The sequence below is a fragment of the Struthio camelus genome, chromosome 1, assembly GCF_040807025.1.
Source record: "Struthio camelus isolate bStrCam1 chromosome 1, bStrCam1.hap1, whole genome shotgun sequence".
Lineage (NCBI taxonomy): Eukaryota > Metazoa > Chordata > Aves > Struthioniformes > Struthionidae > Struthio > Struthio camelus.
Window position 1 is genome coordinate 90,844,968 of NC_090942.1, and position 17,481 is coordinate 90,862,448.

Genomic DNA, 17,481 nt, shown 5'->3' on the forward strand with positions numbered 1-17,481 from the left:
ATGATTATGGTCATGTCTTTCTCTGTCATGTCGCAAAGTGCCCAGCTGTGGGAAGTTCTCCTGAGCAGTGTGTCGGCCGCAATCCATGTGGTGCACACAGAGGTCCCCATTGCTGTCACAAGAATGTGTTTCTTCTCCCAGTTCATTGCTCATGGTGAAGTAGTTGGAGAGTCCCTGCCTTCTTAGGGCAGAACTGTACCTTCCCCCGCCCAACCTTGAAGAAGATCTGTTTTGAGAAATGATGAGAAGTTCCAATAGTGCCTTATGTGACTGATCTTCTTGCATGTCAGGGGTGCCACTGCCACCAGCATCCTTGACACCTCTGAGCTTAGCTGGGGATGCTGGCAGTCTCTGTGCCTCTTTCACTGGCATTACTCCTTGTTTTGCCAGGAAATACTTTCGTATTCAAAGAGTGACTCTGCTCCCAGGTGGTTAAGGCACTTGTTTTGGTGGGAGACGAAGACCAGCCCTTACTTCAATGACTGGTTTAGTATTTAGAAGGTGACATAGCCATCCGGGAGAGATTAAGCTGTTTTCCCACTGACTCCTGAAACAGGTCGGTGCTTGGACACTCTCCAAGGGGGCACAATTTGTGTTTGCCTCTCTGCAGAGTCTCTCCTCAAATGTCGTTCCAGGCTGTTGCCAGCCCCCATCATGTCCCAGACCAGAGGTGTCAGTTCCCAGGGTTGTTTCCATCCCTCCTGCTCATTGCCCGTGGCCCAGTCCGCCTGGAGTTCCCTCTGTGCCCTCGCCACGGCCAGCTGTGAGGTCGCTGTGCTCTCATTCCACTGCCGCCGCCCCTGGAGCCACCGCCACCACCGCACTGGCCGTCAAAGTGCAGGGCTCAGCAGGATGGCAGCACTGGCATGAGGGGCAGAGATGCTGAGGCTCCCCTCTCTGGTGGGTGAGTGCCCCCCAGGTTGCTGCTGCCCCTGTGACAAGGCATCACTTCAGAGCCTCAAGGCAAGGCACTGATGCATCACACCTAGAGCAAAGGGACCCTGCAAGTCCCTACACTAATCCATGTGCTCTTGGTATTGCCTTCCTCAGCCCACACCCCCTTCTGTCCCACTCCCTCACAAAGCCATCCCTGGGACCATCAGTCACCCTTGCTCTCCTCCAGAGGACTGGAGGCTCCCAGATGGGAGGTGGGGCTGGGGATGGCAGAGCAAATCCTACAGAGGTTGCTAAGCATGAAGCCAGAAGCTGCACGAAAATAAAAGCAGTTCCTTTAGTGCCACTCATCACTTCTCCTGGGTGGTTGAGCACACCCTGCTTTTTCTTCTCAGGACTGCTGATCTGGCTGCTGCCCTCTGCTGCTCCACCAGTCCCTTTTGCAGGCAGCCCTCTGTCTGACAGCGAGTACCAGGTCTTCTTTTCCAACCTGAGGCCCTCCTGGAAGGCACGTGCTGCCTGCCAGCTACGACGTCACCATGGCTGCCTCAGCCCCGAAGTCCTGCAGCTGGACCAGCAGGAGAACCACGGCCAGATCCCTGAAGGTAGGGTGGTGCAAATGCATCAGGGCACTGCACATGCTGTTAGTGCTACGCTGAGCTCTCTTTGCCTTTGGAGCGAAAGGCAGCAGTTGCCCGGGCTAAAAATGGCACAGGCTTTCTCTCTCCTGTTGCTGGCTAAGGAAATGTCACAGAATTGCAGAAATGGTGGTGGGGCAGGCCCTTTAGATGCCTTTAGTCCAACCTCTGGCTTGGAACAAGACAATCCCAACAGTAGGTCTGGTCATCCTGACTTTGTCCAGGAGAGTTTTTAAAACCTCCAAGGATGGAGACTCCAATGCCTCTCTGGACACCTGTTTCAGTGCTGCACCAGCTTCCTAGTGAAAAAGTTTGTTGTAGTGTCCAATATGAACATCCTAGATGGGAATTTGCAACTTTTTCCTCTTATGTTGCCTGGCTCTCACATGAGGAGCTAGATTCTGCTGTTTTTGTAGCTTCCTTTTGAGTAGTTGTAGGTTGCTATTAAATCACCTCTCAGCCTCGTCTTCACCTGAGTAACCAAGCTCAGCTCCCTCAGCCTCTCTCCATAGGTTACGTGCTGAAAGCCCTGGCTGCCTTAGCGGCCCTGCACTCGCTTCTTCACTTTCTCCCTAGCTATCTCTCTTGAGCTGTGCGTGGTACGCAGCACCGGGAGAAACTGGCCACAGTTTTGAGAAGCTCACTGGCCTGCTCTTCCCGACAGTTCATGTTATGGACTGACTGACTTTCTGGATGGATGTAGGGTTTAGAAAAGAAGTTTGGTTTACAGGCTTTCATAGGCCTTTAAGCAACCTTGAGCTGATAAGTTGCTTTTCTCAGTGTATAACATTTCAGTGGCCAAGAAACATTCCAGTTCAGAAAGCACCATGGCAACAGCCCCCTTTGAATCTCTGCAGTCGCACTCTCCCTGCACCCAGGCATCCGAGAATTTAAGTGGGATAATTATATCTGCACAGCTGAAAGCTTGGGACTACTTCTGTTGTATTTTTCTACAGAGAAAAAAAAAATAGGAACAATTTTCTCATAAAAATATGTCTTTATATTTAGCTATGAACGTCAATGAACTGCATGATCAGCCAACTGTCTGTGCTTATTTGGGCTGGAACTTGAGGGCCACTATTTCTTGCTTGCTTCTGCAGCTGTAGCAGGGGAACAGTTCTTCTCCCGCATCAGCAGATCCAGGGACAGGTCCTGGTCTCTTCTCTCCCTTGCGCTCACTGGCAATCCACAACCTCATGCTGCTAGCTGCACTTGGAGGCTGTCCCTCGTTCCTCTCCTGGCAATGTCCAGCTCCCCACCACTGCTCTTTCAGGCACTCTCCCACTGCTGCTGCCTTCAGAGGCTCAGCTGCCAAGAGCAGGAGCAACTGGGGAGTATTGAGAATTTCCTCATGGGAGATGAACTAAGAGAAAAGAGGATGCAAGGCTCAATGCTAACGGAGACAAGCTGCTGGTCTGGCCATGCCGTCAGCAGACAATAGGCTGTGGCAGAGCTGATCTGTGGTGTAAATAAAGAGCAGGTGAGTAGACCAGCAAAGAGGGTCTATGGGAAGCCTTATCTGCGTCAAATTTTTCTTCATTTCCGAGGTGCTAGAATGAAAATGTTGTTTTCTTCTCCCTCAAAAATGGGAAGTTTCTGTATCATCAGAAGGACATTGTGTGCCAGAACAGCAGCATCCTGCAATACTCAAAGTCTGGCCTGGCTGAGGAGGGCTAGATTAATGCTGGCGTACAGGCTATGGTTGGGCTTCCTCCCCTGCTTGGTTGTCCATCACCGTGTGGTGCCCGTGTGGTGGAATACAACAATGCAGCCCTCAGTTTGTGTGCACTGGCAGAGTCCACGTTCCCCGGGCCCTGGAGGGATTTCACAGGCTGTCACTAAAGGACAGGGGGAGTTTCAGGTCTGCTCATTACAAGTTGGCCTTTTTCTGTGCTGAGAAGCGGGTAGATACCGAAACTCCAAGTTTTGCTAGTGAAGCCTTATGCTCAACACAAGAGACAAGGTATCCTTTAGACAGGTATATGGCCTCCTGCTTATTGTGTGGTAGAGGACCACTTTCCAAGTAGTCAGCCCAGAGCCGGACATTTTCTGCATGCCATGCATTACACCTTGCTTACTCTAAAGACTGCAATCTTATTCCTTGTTTAGTCTCTGTATGGCTTGCTTTGGTATGAGATGTCTGGCTTCTCTGATTTTTGCTGATTTTCATCTTTGTAGCTCTTGGCTTGTCCATTGCTTTTGCCAAAACTGACTGGCAAAATCAACTCCAAGTCAATAACATAGCAGCATGGGATGCTCTGGTCTCTGCATAGTGAATGCTTAAAAATTCGATTTCAAGTGCAGTGCACGACACCAATTATTACATGGCTGACCACAAATGGGGGGAGGAGTGAGAGTGCCTGATTGTGTACCATACTGTGGCTCATTTTGAGCGCATGGTGAGAATACATTGCTGCATACTATTCCTATGCACAGAAATACAGAAGATGCAATTGCTCCTGCACTGGTACACTGCCGTGAACCTGCTCGTGCGCAGACCCTTACTAGAGCGCCTTTTTCTGATTTAGTTCCTGCAGCCTATAAAGCTGAATAATGATGGCATTCAAAACAGGCATTCTTATTCTGAATAAAGATATTGTACAAGTAGCTAACCTGAGTGCAGGGAGAGCAGTGTAAGTGCACAGCTAAAATCCTCCGTCTCAGCCAGTGCTTGCCCCTCCCTTGGTAGGCTTTCAGGGTCCAGCCCTGCAGTCACCACATTGTTTCTTGAGAGGCCCTGAAGGTGCCCTTTCTCCACCTCTTTGCATGTACCTGAGCTGAGCCTGTTCATGCTTTATTAGGGCAACGGAGGCTTTTTGTGAGCTCCAGAGGAGCTGGGAGGCCAATGAGAGGCTCCTCTGCTTTCCCCAGGGTTGCAGCCTCTTGCAAGGGGTGGTGGAGCTTTTGAGGCAGATCTGAAGGCCATAAGCAGATAGGCAGAAGATATCCCAAAATGGTGGGTGTGCAGAGTTTGGGGCTCTTTCTGGGGGGTGGGCAGGTGTAGGCTCATGGTTCCTGCACCGAGCGCAGGGTTGTTCTGCTCAGTACACTCAAAAGGTTAGTGGTGGTGGTGGGCCACACATGCACAGAGCAGAGGGAGCACAAAATTACCCCTCCCTGGAAATCTTCCAGGTTTTTTTGGCTCTCCTGCATGACCTCAGCTATCCTGTGATTGCTGCAGGAAGACCTGCAGTTTTTGAGCCAGTAGGGCCAGCAGTGCTGTTCAGTACTATTGCACATGTGTATTCAGGCACAATCTTTGCCAGCAGCATGACAGTGCAATGGACTTTCCTCCATCCTCAGCATGACTGGGGTCTAAAGTATTTTCCTTTGACAAGACCGGAGAAAACCTCTGCAAGGTGCAAGGTGGTCTCATCTGGTGTTTCCAGTCCCGATCTGGTCATTTTTCTAACCTGTAACATCACTACTTGCCTGTTTTGGTGGTGGTGGTGGGGTGGGTGTGCGTATGTGTGTGCGTGTGTGTGTTGTGGGGTTTTTTTTTTTCCTTATCTAGGACTAAGTACAGAGCCCTTATCAGGTTATGGAAACAAAAATTTTAGGCCTCTAAAATGGAAGATAGCAGGTGACAAAGGGCAGAAAGATGAAGTGAAACCTTGTGCGGTTTAGCTGGAAAGTACCCATGGCCTGTGGCCTCTAAGCTCTGTTTTAACAGCACAAAGCTCAGATCTCCACTTGAGGGCAGCCAGCTTTGACTTTCTGTTCAAATCAACCGCAAACTGAAACTAAGCATCCAAGAGGTACATGTGTCTTGTCACATCCCCCCGCCCCCCCCGAGGGGGTATATGCTTAAAGCAGTGGCCTGCCCCCACCTCACCACTCTCTCACCTGCCTCTAGGGCCCGTCTGCTCTGGTTTCCCCGAGGCACGGTGGTTTCAGACCTTCTGCCAGTTTGCCCAGTACCGCTGCTCCAACCGCAAATTCTACCTCAAGGTGAGGATGGGGTTCAGGCTGGGGAAGGGGGGGGGGTGTCTTTCCCAGGGGAAGGAAGGAATCAGGTTTCAGAGGATCCTTATGGGAGAAAGGATCCATGGCTAGGGTAAAAAGAAAGGGAACATAACCAAGCAGGACTCGAATTTCTCCCTCTCTCTCCTCTGCTCAGCGAATCCTATGTCCAAGTTTGTCTCCTCCAAAAGACCATCTTGTCCAGGCAGAGCGATCTTATGATGTGGGCTCCTGGGCAAAGGACAGAAGCCCCCCTGCAAAATCAGGTATGGCTACACTGAGCTCCTCTGGATGACTCTGCTTGTGTGCCTTTCTCCTGCAAGTAATTTTCTTCCCTGCAGAAAAATTTGGTGCAAGGTTTGGGTCCATGGCCCGTACACGAGAGCAGCTGACATGCAGGTGGGAGCAGGCCAGCGCGTTGTCTAGTGAATTCCACCTTCCTGGTCTGCAGAATGGTCCCATAGCTGAGACAGGAGCAGGCACTGTAGGACTGGCAAAAACCTTTCTAGTCCCATGTGTGTACGGATGCATGTAGCAGTAGGAAGCACGTGTGCACACACATAAGCAGCTGCTAAAGCAGAGCGTTTGCAGATGAATTAACAGGGCGCGGCAACTTTCTGCCTGGTTTCAGAAGTGTGCCCTGCACACAGCTGGAGAGCAGCGAATGAAGTCAGCTCGGGTCTTTCAATCCTCCTGTCTTGCTCTCTCCCCAGCTCCGGGGCAGGCTTCGCTTTTGCACACTGACGCCCATCTGCACTCCAATGTGGACACTCTCCTGAAGTACTCCTACGCGCTGTCGAGTCAGAAACCAGTGGCTAAGCAGCCCCCCTCTGCTATGGCAGGGGCACAGGGAGGCCCATGGGATGGGGGGCTCCCTGTGCCTCCACGAAGCCAGCCTGTCCCAGCTGTCCCTACAAACTTGCCTCCTGGGCTGACAGGCCGGGCTCAGGCTGAAAGAGCTTGGAGCCACCTCCTGCAGCACGGCATCCAGCAGCTGACCAACTTGATCCTCTCCTTAGAGACGTCGCCCGGCAAGGAGGCCTCCTCACCAGCCCCTAGCACCCAGCAGGACCAGGGGAGCACACACAGCAGTGCTGAGGAGGGGGCACAGGAAATGGCCTCCAGCAGCAGGTGAGGGAAAGGCCCAGCTCCCCGCCAGGTTGGGTGGACCCTGGACAGCTAGTGAGCACAGGCAGGCTTTCTGGGGCGAGCCATCCCGTACCAGAGCGGGTACGTGCATGGGGAAACCCTCAGCCATCCCTGCCCCAGCATTGAGTGAGCAAGGAGTGGGTGTCCCAGCATTGCTAAGGCAGGAAAATGTTCCTGTCGTCATGATGCAGGTAGAATGCATTCAGGCCGGGCTTTTTTCCTTGCACATGTATCAGAGCGTGCCCTCATGCTCTGGGTAGCTGCCTTGTGCGGTCCCCTCTGCACTCGTCCTCCTTCCAGCTCACGTCTGCCAGGAGTCTGGGTGACTTACAGAAATACCTTCCTTGCAGTCACTGACCTTGGAGACACTGGAGTAAACATGCCTCTCTGTGCTCCTCTCCTGTCTGTATGCAACGTGATGTTTCCTGAAACAATCTCATTTGAGAAGAGCTCTGGGGTGCTTTAGGTGCTGGTTGAGCATCTCGGCCTCTTCTCAGTTGATCTGTTTGGGATCTGTCTGCCTCAGCGCTCAGGCAGCGGGGGCTGGTGAGCCCAAACAAACATGACCAGCAAAGGGAGCATATATTTGCACCTGGATTTGCTTTTTGATCCTTTCGAACTTTGGGGCTAAGACCCACTCGCTTTGGCCGAGATGCAAAGATTATTTTGCTTGCCAAGAGCGAAAAAAATGCTCTCTAGATGTGGATTTCAAGGAGAAGTCATATAAGTTTTGCTGTTTGTGACTGGTGAAGTTCCTGTGTTACGCACACAGGTTTTGTGCATAATTATACACGAGGTCTCTGTGAAAAACCTTGCGTACTACTACAGTTGAGCCAGAGATCACACTCTTGCAGATAAAAATGAATTGAATCATATTGTTAGAACTATTAACTGTTCTATTGCAAGGCTGTAACTTATGTCCTCCTCCTTCCTAATACCGTAGGAGGCTTTTACTGCCTGTCAGATGTTTCCTGGTGTATTTACACTAAGGCAAAATGATGTGTCATTGAGAATATGTTAATTTATTTTCCCTGCCTCTGAAACTAAGCCTTGCTCTGATTTAGCTATGTAGGGATTATTGAGGGACTGCTATGATTGCATGTGACACTTGCTATTGCATTACAGAGTTTCTCAAAGCCACTAATGCTGACTGTGGCTGTAACCTGATAGCAGAGTCCCATCAATCATAATAAGCAAAGCTCAAACTCAAGTGAGTTTAAAAAAAAAAAGCAGAATAAAGTGCACCTCTCAGCTTCGCTGTTCAGCACATCCCACCTCCTCTCAAAGGGGTTTCAGAGCAGGACCTAAAAAAAGGGTAAAAGGCTTTGGGACATTCCCATTGAAGCAAGACATGCAGTGTTGTGTCGGCTGGTCAACGTGTACATGTGATATCCAGCATCTGGTTTAACTGCACGTGTGCACAGTTGTGCCAGGGGCACTGAACCCGGGGCTGCATGTTTTGCCTGGAGTCCTTTGTCCAGCAGGACATCCAGCCCTTCTTGTTCATCCCTTCTTGCAGAAGCTGCCCTGTGGTCTCTGGTAAAGCCAGCTGTGTCCTTCAGAAAGAGACACTAGGGTGATAGGAAAAATAATAAGATGAAGAATTTGCAATACCCTTTCACGGTATTTGTACTAACAGTGAATCATTATGGTAAAATGTCTCTTATTGCATTTATTTTCTTTTTTTAGTTCTTATTGTGCTCTCTGCCGTGGGTTTAAAGAGCTATTTAGTACCTCGTATTTCCTCTTCTCCACATTAGCTATGTACCACAATTCGATCTCACAGTAAGCAAAACAGAGCTCTGTAACTCCCACGCTATAAAGCCTGCCCAGCTCTCATTTCCATGGCAATTTTCAGCGTCCTGTCAAAACATCCACATGCTCCATGCCCATATGCCCCAGTTCATGATCAGTCTCAGCAGCTCTGTTGGCAGAAGGAAATCAGCCTCCCTTCCTTGCGCCGCTGTTTGCACATACGAGAGTTGCCTTTGTCCTTTTTCCCAGGGCTTTCCACCGTTGAGTTGTTTGTCCTCTGCACCCCCAAAACCTCTTTTAGCATTGCGCTGCCCCAGATACAGAGCCCGTGCTGTCGGTACGGCCAGCATGCTTTACGCTGAAATGCAAGAGCAAACCACACTGTTTGAATGGGCCCAGCTTCCCAAGCAAGCCTGGTGCCTGCCTGCCGCTGCCCCATCCTCCTCCTGTTTTACCTCTCCCACAGTCTTTGTGGTGCTGATGTATTTCATCCCCAACGGCTTTAATTCTAACAGCGGAGCACTCATTAAAAATATTGCTCTTGTGAAATGCTCCTTTTGAATTATCATCTCCTATTAACGCTTACTTTTTGCGTGTGTGTGTCTTTTGGTAGTTCAGTGAGATCAGAGTCCCTTTAGTGTTTTCGTATTGCTGTTGTGTATGGCTAATTTTGAAGGGGGGATTGAGACCAGGCAGGTTCTCTTATCACCACAGGGCCGGAAAAAGTGAAAGTGCTCCCAGGCTTTTGGGAATCTCAGACCAGGGAGCTCCCGGTGTCTCGGTGAGGCAGAGATAAAAGATTACAATATTATGTGTGTTAGCAGGAGAAAGAGGGAGTTTGTCAAACTACTGGTTAAAAGAGAGGAAGAGATGCTAATTCTCATATCCCTTCTGAGGTGAGGCAATATCTCGCAGTGTGGGGAGTGGAGATTCAGGATAAGTGGGCAAATAGACTGGTAGTTGGTTGCCCTGCCAGAGCTGAGAAGCCTTAAGTACTGGAAAAGTAGAACTTGCTATTTAATTAGGACCTGTCTGGGTCTTCATGATGTCCGGTGCCTGTGACAGGATTGTAGGGCAACGTAAGGTCAAAACTTTTCCCAAAACTGTAATTGCTTACAAATATTTTTTCTATGGTCTGTACTCCCCTGAGCTCTTGGACGGGTGTTACATTCCCGTTCTTCAAATGACTCCTGAATCAGATTATCTGCTGGGTTGATCCACCACTTTGCTTGCCTTCTTGGTATTCAGACAACAAGCAGGCTGCTGAGATGTCCCTGCCACTTTACATTTCAAAGGTAACGTCAGATGCCCAGACAGCCCTTTGCCAGTGCGCTAAGAACAAGAGCCATTTTCTGCACTCACTGGCTTGAAAAGATTTATTCCTAATACAGGCAGTTAAACATCCTTCTCTGTTATGAATGGACTGAAAGATATTTATTATTCTAGGTGACACAATATGTCAACAAACACTCTCTGGCTTCACAACATAATAACTGTACCAAGTATTATTGCTCAGGGTATGCTTTAAAAAAAAAAAAAATCTCCTTTTCTTCTTGAACTATCTATCAATAGATTTTTTTTTTCCTAGCAAGTTTAGCTTCCTGCTGCAACCACATAAATCAGAAGTTACAAAATGCTCAAAAGCTGCTATTTGCTCCTTATCTTCTTTCCCACTTGCCTCAGGTGTTTACTCCACCTCATATAGCTAGCTATATGGGAGGTTCAGCAGGTGAAAGTTAATGGCACAAATCCTACACTGCAAAACAGGTGGATATTCCCAACCAGTCCTCTTCAGAGATATCAGTGACGTAAAGTAGGCCATGTCAGGCCATGTCTTGAGTTCCCAAAGCAAGGTGGGCTTTCCTCCAAGGGTTTCCGTTTGCACCAATGAGAACTTGGACCAAAGATCCTTCTCAGCATCCACGGAGTTTTGCTCTGCTGCATCCCCTCACCCTCGCAGCCAGGCCAGCACGCATCAAAATTGCCCAGAAACTAGAAGGAAGGGACCACTACGGTGAATAAGGACTGCTGGACAGGCCTGCTGGGCTGAAACATGGGAGAAAAGAAGGCAAAGAGAGCAGTCTGCTAAATCAGCCCATCTCCTGCTGTCCCCAGTTGCTCCTGCTCTTAGCAGCTGAGCCTCTGAAGGCAGCAGCAGTGGGAGAGTGCCTGAAAGAGCAGTGGTGGGGAGCTGGACATTGCCAGGAGAGGAACGAGGGACAGCCTCCAAGTGCAGCTAGCAGCATGAGGTTGTGGATTGCCAGTGAGCGCAAGGGAGAGAAGAGACCAGGACCTGTCCCTGGATCTGCTGATGCGGGAAAGGAACCGTTCCCCTGCCACTTCTCAGTTGCTTTCAGGAAACAGTTGTCTTTGGCGATTATGCAATTGTATCTTACCCGCTTAGAGGTGATAAACCAATTCATAAATTGGCAAGGGTGAGGCCTGAAAACCTCACAGCAGCAACAGAGAATAGAGATAAAGGAGGAAATGGATGTGAAATAAAGAGCGACAGAATTTCTTGGTAACCTGAGGTTGATGGAAAGATTCAGTTTCCTGGATGGGTGAGAGGATGTTGTGGGTGCAGTGTGCATATTTCTACATACATGGTCAACAGCAAAGTGTCAGGAGGTGGTATTTATGAATATGAGGCTTTCTGGATCTTTAAATCTGAACTTTGTCATGCAGCAAAGGCTTCTGCCCATGACTGACTTTGAATGTGTTCTTAAGTAGGTCACTGACATTCGACAGATGTTTTATCACTGAGCTACTTATGACAGCACTCTTTTTTAGAAAAGGACAGAGCTGAATTCCCTTTTACTGCTCTTTTTTTTGCCTGGAATCCTCTATTTTCATCTTGTTTAGGCTGCATTTGTTGGACCAGTACATGTTCTAGGGAAAGCAAAGGCTGTTAAACCCATTTTGTAGCAGTGAATGCATTCTAAGCCTCAGGCTGCTATTCATTTGCTATTTTAAAAAAATGCAGAAGACAAGAGAGTTTTATTCTTTTTCTATCTTGCTCATGAAAACATAGAAGACATTAATATCATTAATATTATTTTTAATTATTCTGAGTGTACTTCTCACTTTACTGGCTTGGTCACCCTGGTTGGATGACAAGGGATTAAATCAAAATATGCTACTAGAATAATAAGCAAGTAATGGAATAACAGGCAATCATAATGTATTTAGGGGGGAATTATTTCAGATAAGTTAGGAAAATAATGTCAAAGTCATTAACTGAAATTTGCGAGTCTCACCAGGATGACCCAGCCAGTTTATCAACTCTTGAAGGTGAAGATCCAAATGTGACTAAGCAGTGAAGCTTTTGAGTGTTGTCAGGGGCTCATTTCAGTCATCATGGGTTTATCAGCAAAATGGACTGAACACTGGTTTTCTGGGGCTGCTCTACTTAACACTCTTTGCTTAAACTTGCTTCCAGTTCTTTTTTTGTGTCCTGAATGACCTGAATGTTTACAGAGGAAAAAATGTATCATATAGAGTCATGGGATGGAAGGGCGGACATAAAGGATCATATAGGTTCTGGAATTGCTCTCTCAGAATAGGTGGGCTTTGTTTCTCTTTTTTATTGACTTAGTTACATTTTAATCCTTCCCAGCTTTGCCTGCAAGGCAAATTATCTGTCATTGCTGTCCTCAGTTTGTGGCGTTCTGTCTTTTCTGAATCCTGATCTTCCCTCCATCAACCTATGACCAGGCTGATCATAATGTGGTGCGTTGCAGTAAGAGATGCATAGGCGTGCAAAATTTAGATTTTTTTTAGGATCTGAAGCGTCTTCAGTTTTCCAATGGATGTAGGTGTGCGGTAGATTGGCATCATAGTAACTTGTTCATGTGGCTGCATTCTCCAAATACCATTTTTAGCCTGTCCCGTACAATGCAAAGCTGTGTGTTTAAGGAACATCTTAGCTTGTCTGATGCAGGCTAGAGCAGCATCTGCTGCAATGCGTTAAAACAAGTTTTACCCTAGTATCTTTAAAAAAAACTACCATGGAAACACTCATTGTATTTTCTGTGACTGAGACTTTCCAGGTTCTCTTGTAGTATCTAAATGAGAAAGAGATCTTCAGAGATCCTGGCATGCTCATTTGCTGCTGTTTCGGGTGAGCTCTTTGGGTAGGATGGCTTGTTTCTGATGTGGTAAAACTGCAGAGCACATGCTGTGAACTCCTTCATCCACACAATACAGCAGGGCCCAGGGATCTATTAAGGCATGACCTTGTACAGCCTGCTGAGCTCCTTGCACTTGTGTACCTGTGGCAGATTTCACACAAATCCTGTTACGTATGTGAACAGCAAATATAGCAACGTTCTCCTAGACAGGCACCCTGCGTGTGTGTGTGTGTGTGTGTGTGTGTGTGTCCCGCACACATGCTCACAAGCATACACAAAACTTCCTCCCAGTATGTGGATGTGAGGCCCATCCACATTCCCCTACGTAAGTGCACACACAAACCCAGCACAAATGCTAAGTGGTCACATGTTTCTGTGCGTACAGTGTGTGCTTCTCAAATGTTCACGGGTCTGTGGACACCGCTGCTTTATTTCTTCATGCAGAATGTACTGGCAGGAGCTTATGCGCGCACAGTTTGTCTGTCAGAGGCTGTGGCAGAGACTGATCCCTTTTGGCCTTCAGGTCTGGCAGTCATTCTGATCACTTACCCTGGCCTTTCTGCACAGCCTAGGACATGGAACCATGTCTAGTGGTTCCTGAGGAAAAAGCAGTACCCTGTGTTTGGGCCACAGTCCCTCTCCGAAGTTAAATTTGGCCTATCTTTTTGGAGTCTCCAGGCCATGGAGAAACCTCATGAGGAGTTTGCATGCTAAATACCCTCTGTGTTAGGAATATGCACCTAATTTCTAGTCTGAATGTGTCTCGCTTCAAATTCCAGGCACTAAAAGTCATCTTCCATCTGCTGAAGAACAGAGCCTGCTAGTCGACCCCTACCTGGATAAAGTACAGATTGACTGAATCGTCACTTAATACTGCCTTTGCTCATCTAAGAAAAGCTTTTTTAGCTTTTTGCTCTAGAAGAAATTTTTCTAGGCCTTAGGTAACAGCATCTCCATGAGCTAGCTCCAAGTTCCCCAACCCTAAAAAAAAAAAGAAAAGAGAGAGGGAAAGTGAACATCAGAACGAAATATATTTGAAATTCTCTTGTCGTGTGTTGAAAGGTCACACATGCATACTTTCTCATCACCTTGGGCTATGAACTTATGTCCATATCACCGTTGTTGTTATGTGCTTTCTATACTCACTGCTTCTCCAAGTGCAGTCTCCCAGCCTATACCCGTGATCCTGCATTCTTGGTTCTTAGATGTTATGACTTGTGCTCAAATGCCCATTGCTCAAATGAGCCCAGGCCACTGAAGGAACTAGATCACACTGTAAAGCTAGTGATTGGTGTTGGTTACACTCCTGTTGCTGTGGTATGTGCAGACCATGCCAGAAATCCCTCAGTGAGTAGTTTAGGTTTTTGCTACTTTTGTGAGGGGAATAGAGATGAGAAGGGACTGAGAAGAGATTTCTGCAGAAATCGCTTGACCTCCTCAGTCCTGTAGATGATGATTTCCCAACAGTTATTGTAAGATCCACTGTGGCCCATTTGGCAATATGTGCTGAGTTTATTTCAGTCTTGTGCTGGTTTTTAAATGTGAATATGAAGCTGGACTAAGGCAGATTCTTTATGAAAATCCAAGTATGATATTTTGTCTAAATCACTTTCATTGTCCAAGCATTTGATCAGGAAGGAAAATTTGAATAAGTAACACTACTTGTTTTCCACAAAGCTATATCTATTCTGTCATTTAGCATGCTAATAACTGCATCCAGGAGCGCTGTTCCCATGACTTTACCACAGCTCATTGCTGAGAAAGGCTCCTTTTGCTACTCAATTTGCATCTATAACCGAGGATATAAGGTTAGCTTCTTTCCTCCCCAGTTATTGAAATTTCTCTAGCATCATAACAGTTCTGTTCAATCTGGAGGTATCCAAGAGGTCTCAGATAGTCTTAGGAAGACTCCTGGATACAGGTTAGTCCATGTATGGATTTTAAGAGTATTTAAAGATAAGAAATTGCTGCTCTACTCTTCTTCCTACTTTCTGACAGATCAAAGTTTGTTTGTTTATCACTAGTTTTGTTTCCAGACACAGAAAAGAGTATTTAGTGAGCATTTCTGCCTCTTCTGCATCACTGATGATTCACACCATCCCTGTCTAATAGCATTTCTGTACCATGTCTATGATTTCTGCTGCTCCAAAGAGATGCAAAGTGTTCGTATTTTTACCTACCCTTTTGTCCCTAGATTTTCTACTTATACCTTTAGCTTCCCATATCGCTTTGCATCAACAGTTAATTTACTATCATTGTTACCAGTTTTCTTCTCTTTCCATCTAATATATTGGCTCAAGCAGGAGAAGAGACTTCCTAAGTTATATACTCCAGACACAAGTTGGACTGCCCCATGGTCAATGCTCAGCATATCTCTAACATCTCGTTGCTGTGCAGTCAGATGGACAAAATGACACAGCAGCTGCTGCAGGGTTCCTGAGAAAATTCCATGAACTTCACTCCTCCTCCAGTCCCTCTCACATGCTCCCAAATGCACCTTCCCCCACCCCGTAGCCTCCATGCTATGCAGGCATGTACAGACTCTGCAGACATCCCTGCTCCTCAGTACTGTTTGGCCAAGAGTCCAAGGTTTCCTTGAGAAAGTTTCTTACTTTGTTTTGGGGTTGTTTCCCCTCCTTTCTGTATTTTTAACTAGAGACTATCTCTTCAGCTTGTGATAAGAGAATGTCTGATATGAGACCCAGAGACATGACTTCTCCCATACCTCTCTCTTGTCAGCCTTTTAGCTCTGGAGAAGAACGAGGCAGTGATGATCCTCTGCCGTGCAATGTTGGAGGGAAACTGTATCTCATCTGTGGTCACCCAGGCCTGGAAACAAATGGAAGAAAGAGTCCTTGGATTTGGAGAGTCGGTAAAGATGTTAATGTCCATCTTTGACCCCGCTGTATGCAGGGCTCCCTGTAGCGCTGATCACAGTGCTTCAGTGGCTAGAGCTCATCAGCACTGCCCTTTCAGGAACTACCCTCTGGGAGAAGCTCAGTTGGGTGACCAGAGAGGGAAGATCCAAGCCAGGGATATAGGAGCTGCTCAGCCCCCTTTTCTCCCCCTCACTTTCCCTTTGCACCCTCCCCAGGTGTGTGACAGTCTTGGGCGGCATCACATGGACCTGTGCCCCGACTGTGCTTTCTGCTCACTGAAGAGGGAGCAGTGCCAGAACATCACCAACCTGAGACGTGTTCATTGCAGGACGGGTAACTTCACTGCCTACATCAACCCCCAGATCTCAGCCCAGCACGAGGCCACAGGCAACCAGGTACAGAGCATGCCATATTGCTGGCTGGTCTGTGAGGAGGGAGCCTGGATGGGTGGTGGGAAAGCAGAGGAAGAAGCACAGCTCTCTCAGTCCCACCCCATTACAGGTCAGCTCCCCGGAGGCCTTGGAGTATTATGGCATGGAGGTTTACAGCGGGTTGAGTGCAGAGTACTGGTGTGGCCACTTGGCCATCCGCGGCTGTGATGACCCTCATGTGGCCCTCTGGCTGCAGGCAGAATACAGTGCCTTTCAAGCTGGAGATGCCCCGAGCCAGGTGGGTGCCACACACTCAAGCACCCTCCTGCTTCTCCTTCTCCTTTCTCTTCTCCTGCTTTCATTCCTCTCTCCCCAGATCTGCGACTCAAGTGGAGTTCAGCACCCCAGTTACTGTGCATTCAAGAGCCACCAGTGCCTGCAGCACAGCCTCCACAACCGAAGGGTGAGAAACAGCCTGCACCATCCTTTTCTCAGCCCTTACCTTCTCCTCTGTGTCTAGTCACTCCAAATTCAGGCCCCTTCCCACTGCCAGCCCTGAGTCCCTCCAGGACTCAATGGCTCAGTCCTTTTCCCTCCAACAGGACTTGAACTGAGCGGGTTTGTAGGGATGGCAAATATTCAAATATTGACCTGAGCTCAGTCAGCTTGTTGGCATGTCATTGAAGCAGTATTTGCACAGACGCTTTAAGAGGTAGTAGCAGAGACAGCCACTAATGTCAAGACAGAGGAGCCATGGGGAGCTGCTTGGAGCCTCCCATCCATCACTATACCACTATATCGCCTCTCATAGCAGAGGGTCTCCCCCACTTGCGGTATGCTTTCTAGGCGGTAATGAAAACCAGAAATACCACAGCAGGACAGAGGACTAGCCTGTATCTTAGGAAACACACCATTCAGCTATTGTCCCCTCCCGCTATTGGCCCCTGCCCAGTAGGCCCTGCCCTCTGATGTCCTCTTCCGTCCCATGGTCTCTGTGACCTGAGGAGGGGCCGTCCCACCTCCAGGGCTGCTGGATGATGCCCTTCATCCCAGAGTCCCCTTTGCCAAGGGTGAGGATGGGCATTAGTACCAACGCCTAGCGCTCAGGCTTTCCTTTCAGGTATCTCGCCTTGGCTGCCACTGGAACAAGATTTACCAGGTGCTGAGTGAGGAGGAAGGAGAGGAGGAGGTACTGCTGTGGCACCAGTGGTTCCTCAGTCTCACTGAGGGATAAGGTGCGATAGTGGGAAACACACAGAAGGCTCAGGGATCCAGAACAGGCTCTCTGGAGCTGTGGTGACATGGAGAACCTGGACAGCTCTTCCCAGACTCTTTGCTCTCTGGTGAGCTCCCCATGACCAGATCTCATTATCTGAACACCTGCTCTGCATCCTTGACAGCAGTATGGCCAAGATGGACACTTCAGTCAACAGCATTTCCTTGTGGTGCCTGCTAAAACTCCTCCTGAGAAAATTTTCTCCAGCCACAGGAATTGCAGAGTGCTGGAGAAGGCATCTGCCCTGGGGAAATGGATTTAGGGCCACAGGCCCACATGTCCTTGTCTGAAGTCCCCAGCCACCATTCGTCTTTACCCTTTTGCAGGGCTGTACCAATCTGTAGCATTCCTAAAGCTGAGTCATGTTTTATAAAGAGCTCATTCAACCCACAAAACTAATTTACTCCCTTCTCTCTGCCACTGCCA

General features: G+C 48.2%; 1 protein-coding gene across 1 annotated transcript; it reads left to right on the top strand.

The window, feature by feature from the left end:
- ACRBP (acrosin binding protein) lies at positions 1 to 17,444 on the top strand. Its single transcript, XM_068953332.1, has 10 exons — positions 1 to 154; positions 1,290 to 1,499; positions 5,389 to 5,483; positions 5,653 to 5,761; positions 6,209 to 6,626; positions 15,269 to 15,401; positions 15,624 to 15,803; positions 15,910 to 16,077; positions 16,156 to 16,242; positions 16,900 to 17,444. Exons 1-10 carry the CDS (start codon positions 1 to 3, stop codon positions 17,011 to 17,013), a joined length of 1,668 nt encoding a protein of 555 aa, XP_068809433.1. The 3' UTR covers positions 17,014 to 17,444.
- The last annotated feature ends 37 nt before the right edge of the window (positions 17,445 to 17,481 follow it).

What these genes read in the sequence shown, in the direction of transcription:
- ACRBP (XM_068953332.1), top strand. Translation starts at nt 1, where the DNA reads ATGATTATGGTCATGTCTTTCTCTGTCATGTCGCAAAGTGCCCAGCTG. An exon ending in TCCTTGGATTTGGAGAGTCG is followed by an intron (nt 15,402 to 15,623) that starts GTAAAGATGTTA and finishes CACCCTCCCCAG; the next exon opens with GTGTGTGACAGTCTTGGGCG. An exon ending in ACAGCCTCCACAACCGAAGG is followed by an intron (nt 16,243 to 16,899) that starts GTGAGAAACAGC and finishes CTTTCCTTTCAG; the next exon opens with GTATCTCGCCTTGGCTGCCA.